Source organism: Labeo rohita, unplaced genomic scaffold (assembly GCF_022985175.1).
Source record: "Labeo rohita strain BAU-BD-2019 unplaced genomic scaffold, IGBB_LRoh.1.0 scaffold_706, whole genome shotgun sequence".
Taxonomy (NCBI): Eukaryota; Metazoa; Chordata; class Actinopteri; order Cypriniformes; family Cyprinidae; genus Labeo; species Labeo rohita.
The window spans coordinates 2,919-11,090 of NW_026129641.1; the positions used below are offsets into that span (position 1 = coordinate 2,919).

An 8,172-nucleotide genomic window follows, 5' to 3' on the forward strand; every position below is an offset into this window, starting at 1 on the left:
GTCACATAGATTAAGTCCACTTTAATGGTCTTGGTCGATTACACGATGGCGCAAATAAACAGCAGCCAATGCGCATGCGCTGTGAAGAGCCAGTGAAACTGAAAGTAGAATGAAGCTGCATTAAATTTTTTGGGGAAAACCCGACGGATCTTAAACACCCCGAACAGAAAGTCTACACACAGGCATCGTTTTAATAAGCAGAGCAACGATGTCTGAGATTTCGACCATATACAAGATATCTATCATCGCATTTACATTGTTTTGTAGTGGTAAGTTTTTGTACTCGAGATCATTTGGTCACCACTGAACGCAATTCTCATTCTCATGTCTCTTATTTTGCAGTTTGTGTGTACTGTGTTTAATTATATATATATATATATAATATATATATACACATAATAATTATATATAAATACATACAAATTAATTATATTTGACAAAATATATATTTTATATATAATATAAATTATATAAAAATTATAATAAATACATATACTTTTAAATATTTCTTAAATATACACATGAATGTGTTTGTATTTATATATACATAATAATTACACACAGTACACACACAGATATTAAGCAAACTCAAACTTTTATTTTGTATGCGATTAATCATTTGACAGCCCTAATTCCATTACAATTTTGCGATCCATGTATTTTATAATTTGAGTCATTAAAATAAGGCCTAACCTCTGTTTAACCCTTCTGAGCTATTGAGGGTCTTTCTTTGCTCAGTTAATCTAACTTTTTTTCTCTTTCTTTCTTAAAGTCATTCTCAGCATCTCCAGTAAAACCCCTGTGGTTCGCTCTAGACTGGGAGAACCGGTTCTGTTAGACTGCGGGTTCTGGGTTGATCTGTCTTCTCCAGTTCACGGCTCTGGATTCTCTATCGAGTGGCGTTATCAGTTCCGGGGTGAAGGACGACTGGTCCTCGCTTACGACGGCAAGAATGATCGGTTTGCAGAGACAGCAGAGACCGGAGCCGATATTGACATCACAGGCCTCTATGAAACAGGAAACGCATCTCTGATTCTGGAAGAATCTCAAGTGAGACACTCAGGAACTTACATCTGCACAGTCTATCTGCCACACCTGCTGGCTCAGGTAGCCGTGGACCTGGAGATAGTTGGTAAGATGATTGTATGCTTAAATTATTATGAATATGATGCAGTAACCACCTAGTTTATCAGCTGCATTTGACATATTCACTGCTTCTTATCTTTCCAGAGCCTCCATCTCTCTCCATCTACCCGTCTCCTCTTCCTCTGCTGGTTCCTGGGCAGGTGCTGGTGGTCCAGTGTGAGGCATCTGGTTTTGCTCCTCACACTCTGGATCTGAGCTGGGAGTTCAGCGGGGCAGATGGGACGTCCCGCTCTCTGGGTCAAGGCAGTGTAACAGGTCACAGACAGGCATCTGATGGCACCTTCAGTCAGAGCAGCCGTCTGGAGCTGGACTCGGGGAAGCTGGGACTCGGTCGTGGTGGAGAAATTATCTGTGTTGCCAAACATGATGGAGGAACACGACGAGCTTCTTCAACACTCAATGTGATCGGTGAGTTACACTGTCATAGATGTCCTTAAGTGACTCATCTGAAGCATTTTATTTTTCAGATTTCAGTGCATGTTCTATTAGCATTTCCAAAAGATTATTTATATCAGTTAAAATGTGTTGCATGTCTTGATTTGATGTTTTGTTCATCAACAACATTTGATGTTGTTTTGTTTGTCATAGACTGGCACATGATAGGTGGCAATAAATGTCATCTGAAACATTTTTTTTTAGATTTCAGTTTATGTTCTATTAGAATTATAGAAGTATTAATGTCAATTTGAATGTATTGCATGTCTTGATTTGATGTTTTGTTGATATCAGGTGTCAGTGCTCCTTCTATTGAGGACTCTATGGCGATGGTTGCTGTTGCACTTGTTCTTTATGGCATGATAAAGTTTCTTTCCTGGACATTCAGCTCTTCTGGTAAGTCAATTCAGTCTGATTACTTCAATAGTTTTTTTTTTTTTCTATTATCACTGCTTTAGAATTATTTGTTTTATTATTGGTTTAATTATTTGTATTGCAGTATATATAGACTAAAATTGTGTTTGTGATATGATATGCCCTGGAATGTTTCAAACATCCAAGAATGTTTATGTGAATGGAGTTTTATGAATATTTTTTCGGCAATTTGTCAACAACTTTTTTTCATTTTTTGTTTTCATATAGACTCCAGTGACACAGATTCAAAGGATAAGGTAAATAACATCATCTTTTTTGATAAACTGAAAAACACTCTCAAAATGTTTACATTTCATTCATCTTTAGTTTTGATGTATAACTGTCTGTGTGCTTATTTTTTATTTCTGTCTCTTCTGTAGAAGGAGAAGTAAATCTGGACCAGGAGGTGATTTTAAAGGTCTAACTGTGAAGCTCCTGTTTTCACTTGTGAAACTGCATGCATTTTGTTAAGATTTTTAGACTGCTGTATACTGTATGTCTTTGGGTTGGTTTTCAGTTTTTGTTTAATAGATTATTTTTAAGATTTTAACAGTTGTACAAATGCTGAAATAATTACTCTAAAGGCCTTTGCGATGTTAAATTGTGAAGATCTTGAGTTTTCGTTGAAGGGTGTGTCCATGGCGGCTTGACAAAGTTCGATGTTTCGCCATGGGAATAGAAGTTGTTGTAACTTAGCCATAAAATGTCCGATCTGCCCCAAACTTCACATGTTCGATAAGAGTCCTGGCCTGAACACATCTAGAGGCCAATATTCAGTTATTATCATAGCGCCACCTGTTGGCAACAGGAAATGACTTATTTTACACTAACTTAAACATGCAATGTCTGATCTGCACCAAACTTCACATGTTTGGTAAGAGTACCTGCCTGAAGACACCTAAAGACCAATATTCAGATATAATCATAGCGCCACCTGTTGGCAGCAAGATATGTCATGTCTTACACTAGCTCAAGCATACTATGTTCAATCTGCACCAAACTTCATATATTTGACAAAAGTGCTGGCCTGAACACATCTACATGCCAATATTCAGTTATAGGCATAGCGCCACCAGCTGGCAGCAGGAAGTTTGGCACATATAAATGACTTTGACATATTCCTCCTAAATTTACTATGTGAAAAGCATAGTGCCCACCATTCGCCACCGATCGGCGGTGAGCCCGGGTGCGAGGGCCCTTTCATCGCTGCTTGCAGCATCGCTGCTTGCAGCTTTTATTATTATTATTATTATTTTTATTCTTCTTCTTCTCCAAAATGAATCGCATTTTTGAGGGCCTAAACATGCCCGAAAAGTCATGATGAAACTTTGCACACGCATCAGAACTGGCGAAAATTTACGTCTGATATGGGTTCAGAAGTGGGTGTGGCAAAATGGCTCGATAGCGCCACCTATAAACTTTCAGCGGAGTGCGCCTCGAGCTACGTTTCACGTACATGTATAAAACTCGGTACATACATGCAACACACCAATACCTACAAAAAAGTCTCTTGAGGCAAAATCCGAAACCCAACAGGAAGTCGGATATTTTTAATTTTTCCAGCAAATTTTGTCTCATTTTTGCCATTTCCAGGCGTCGTACTTAAAACGAACTCCTCCTAGAGATTTATTCAGATCAACACCAAATTTGGTCAGTCTAATCTAAAGCCCTTTGTGACGTTAAATTGCGAAGATCTAGAGTTTTCACTGGAGGGCGTGTCCGTGGCGGCCTGTCAAATTTCGATGATTCGCCATGAAAAAGGAAGTTGTTATAACTCAGCCATACAATGTCTGATCTGCCCCAAACTTCACATGTTTGATAAGAGTCCGGTCCTGAACACGTGCCCATAGTCATATTCAGTTTTAGTCATAGCGCCACCTACTGGCAACAGGAAGTGACATGTTTTATTCTGTAATGGACTCCTCCTAGAGATTTATTCAGATCAACACCAAATTTGGTCAGTCTACTCTAAAGGCCTTTGCGATGTTAAATTGTGAAGATCTTGAGTTTTCGTTGAAGGGCGTGTCCGTGGCGGCTTGACAAAGTTCGATGTTTCGCCATGGGAATAGAAATTGTTGTAACTCAGCCATACAATGTCCGATCTGCCCCAAACTTCACATGTTCGATAAGAGTCCTGGCCTGAACACATCTAGAGGCCAATATTCAGTTATTATCATAGCGCCACCTGTTGGCAACAGGAAATGACTTATTTTACACTAACTTAAACATGCAATGTCTGATCTGCACCAAACTTCACATGTTTGGTAAGAGTACTTGCCTGAAGACACCTAAAGACCAATATTCAGATATAATCATAGCGCCACCTGTTGGCAACAAGATATGTAATGTCTTACACTAGCTCAAGCATACTGTGTTCAATCTGCACCAAACTTCATATATTTGACAAAAGTGCTGGCCTGAACACATCTACATGCCAATATTCAGTTATAGACATAGCGCCACCAACTGGCAGCAGGAAGTTTGGCACATATAAATGACTTTGACATATTCCTCCTAAATTTACTATGTGAAAAGCATAGTGCCCACCATTCGCCACCGATCGGCGGTGAGCCCGGGTGCGAGGGCCCTTTCATCGCTGCTTGCAGCTTTAATTATTATTATTATTTTTATTCTTCTTCTTCTCCAAAATGAATCGCATTTTTGAGGGCCTAAACATGCCCGAAAAGTCATGAAACTTTGCACACGCATCAGACCTGGCGAAAATTTACGTCTGATATAGGTTTCAGAAGTGGGTGTGGCAAAATGGCTCGACAGCGCCACCTATTCACTTTCTATGAAGTGCCCCTCCCGCTACGTTTCACGTACATGTATGAAAATTGGTACACACATATAACGCACCAATACCCACAAAAAAGTCTCTTGGAGGAAAATCCGAAACCCAACAGGAAGTCAGATATTTTTCATTTTCTCAGCAAATTTTGTGTCATTTTTGCCATTTCCAGGCGTCGTATTAAAACGAACTCCTCCTAGAGATTTATTCGGATCAACACCAAATTTGGTCAGTCTAATCTAAAGCCCTTTGTGACGTTAAATTGCGAAGATCTAGAGTTTTCGCTGGAGGGCGTGTCCGTGGCGGCCTGTCAAATTTCGATGATTCGCCATGAAAAAGGAAGTTGTTATAACTCAGCCATACAATGTCTGATCTGCCCCAAACTTCACATGTTTGATAAGAGTCCGGTCCTGAACACGTGCCCTTAGTCATATTCAGTTTTAGTCATAGCGCCACCTACTGGCAACAGGAAGTGACATGTTTTATTCTGTAATAGACTCCTCCTAGAGATTTATTCAGAACTACACCAAATTTGGTCAGTCTACTCTAAAGGCCTTTGAGATGTTAAATTGTGAAGATCTTGAGTTTTCGTTGAAGGGCGTGTCCTTGGCGGCTTGACAAAGTTCGATGTTTCGTCATGGGAATAGAAATTGTTGTAACTCAGCCATACAATGTCCGATCTGCCCCAAACTTCACATGTTCGATAAGAGTCCTGGCCTGAACACATCTAGAGGCCAATATTCAGTTATTATCATAGCGCCACCTGTTGGCAACAGGAAATGACTTATTTTACACTAACTTAAACATGCAATGTCTGATCTGCCCCAAACTTCACATGTTTGGTAAGAGTACTGGCCTGAAGACACCTAAAAGCCCATATTCAGTTATAATCATAGCGCCACCAGTTGGCAGCAGGATATGTAATGTCTTACACTAACTCAAGCATGCCATGTTCAATCTGCACCAAACTTCATATATTTGATAAAAGTGCTGGCCTGAACACATCTACATGCCAATATTCAGTTATAGGCATAGCGCCACCAGCTGGCAGCAGGAAGTTTGGCACATCTAAATGACTTTGACATATTCCTCCTAAATTTACTATGTGAAAAGCATAGTGCCCACCATTTCGCCACCGATCAAAGGGGCGGTGAGCCCGGGTGCATATACAAAAAAAAAAGGGCCAGTTCTTTCATCGCTGCTTGCACATGACACTGGCACCGGTGAGAGCAAGGCACTTCCCAGCCCTTTTTGTTTGCTAGCCTCTCAGCGCATGCTCCTGTTCACACCATGTGCCATCTCCTTAAATCAAAATGGCTGTGTTGTGTTGGAAGGTTTGTATCGCTGACACACAACACATTCTTTAACGTGTTGCCATACATCCTTCCGCACTTTCGGCCACCATGCCACCTCCAAGATTTTCAATAGGGTTTTCATCCTCCCAAGATGAGCTCCCAAAGGATTATTGTGAAAGTAGTCAATGAAAGTGAGGACAAGTGACTTGGGCACCACCAGTTGGTATTTGCCACCACCAGCATATGGCATAACTCGATATAACAGGCCCTGCTGTATTTCCCATCTCATCCGATTACTTGGTTCATTTTTCATATCTACTTTAGCCATTAACTCCTTTATATGCTCGTCCTGTTCTTGTGCTTCTGCAATCTCTGCCAGTGAGGTGGACAACTCAAAGTTCCCTATGGAAGTCCTTTTATCTACACACACTGCCACCATTGCTTGTTCTTGACTGCACCTTGACAGAGCATCTGGTACAACATTCATTCTCCCTTTCCTGTATTGAACCTGGAACTGGAAACGTTGCAATCTCAAGGTCCATCTGGTAAGTCTGGATGTTGTCTTTGGACCATTAAAAGCCCACGATAATGCTGTGTGGTCAGTATAAACTACAAAGGGTACCCCCTCCAAGTAGTGATGCCACTTTTCTACGGCCCATACGACAGCCAGGCACTCTTTCTCCGGCATCGAATAGTTTGATTCTGCTCCCCTCAGACATCTTGAGGCATAAGCAATAACAAATTCTTTATTATCAATCTTTTGCGTAAGTACTGCTCCCAGTCCAGTAGCACTGGCATCAGTTTGTACTTGAAAGGGACGTTGAAGATCTGGTTGGGCCAACACAGGGGCTTGCTGCAATGCAGCTTTCAGCTTCTCCACACTCTGTTGACATTCTTCGGTCCATGTCCAGGCTACCTTTTTTCTTTTGCAAATTATATAAAGGAGCGGCAAGCTCAGACAGATGCGGAATAAACTTGTGGTACCATCCAATCAGGCCCAAGAACCTTTGCAGTGAAGGAGGATCACAAGGAATAGGATAGTTGGTAATAGCAGCTGTCTTTTCTGGATCCACTTCCACGCCTTTTCCTGAGACCACATGGCCTAAGAATCGTAGCTCGGTCTTGAGAAAATGGCATTTCTTTAAGTTCAAGGTCAATTTGGCATTGTGAAGTCTACAAAAGACTGTTTCAAGATCTTGAAGATGCTGCTGTTTGGATGGTGAGTACACATTATCATCAATGTATACAAAACAGATGCTGCCTCTCAACTCTCCTAATACCCTCTCCATAAGCCTCTGAAAAGTAGAAATGATATAGGCCAAAGGGGGTAACAAAAGCCGTCTTTTCCCGGCTATCCTTCTCAACTTCAACTTGCCAGTACCCCGATTTCAAATCCAGTGTGCTGAAATATTGTGCTCCGTGCATCGATTCTAAAATGTCATGAACAAGAGGCATAGGATATGCATCCTGAGGTGTCTTGGCATTTAAACGCCTTTTTCAAAGGTGAGACACGATAAGCTTTGCACCTTACTGGAATAACATCTGTGGTTATGATCTGGTGAGTGGCCACATTTGTTCTCCCCAACTTGTTAGAACAAAGAGAAGGCCATGCCTGTAAAAGCTGCTGTATCTCCTCAGGATATTTCTGCATCACCTCATCCTTGATTGATAACCCCAACCCATTTAGTGGCTTAAGCACTTCGGAATCAAGGGGTAACGCCATATACACATTGACTACCTTTTCCTCCTGCTGGCTCCATAGCTGCCCCCCTAATGACTGGTGAAGAAATGGAAACACAGTCATTCGTCCATCCACCCATAGCTCGTAGCTATGTTCTCCCACATTTAATCGTACTGAAGTTTGACTTAAAAAATCCAGACCTTGTAAGGCTCCTCCCGCTACGGCAAGCCTAGCCGTTCAGCTGAAGGTTTCTTGCGTGTAGGTCTTTTCCGGCACTTCTGTAAAAATCACCTTGAAATATTAAAATTTAGTTTCCAAACAAAAATCTGACTCCATGAATAATTTAGTCTGACTCCAATTATGAATAATTTGTTAATTCTGGTTTGTATTCTGTAATTTGCTGATCGTGG

At 41.0% G+C, this 8,172-nt stretch overlaps 1 protein-coding gene across 1 annotated transcript; it reads left to right on the forward strand.

Annotated features, from left to right (window-relative positions):
* Positions 1–753: 753 nt before the first annotated feature.
* LOC127161654 (tapasin-like) lies at positions 754–2,420 on the forward strand (the record flags this gene model as incomplete). Its single annotated transcript, XM_051104374.1, has 5 exons — positions 754–1,132; positions 1,231–1,554; positions 1,876–1,977; positions 2,224–2,252; positions 2,376–2,420. Coding segments are annotated over 5 exons (846 nt in total), but the record flags the coding sequence as incomplete, so codon positions are not given.
* Positions 2,421–8,172: the final 5,752 nt, after the last annotated feature.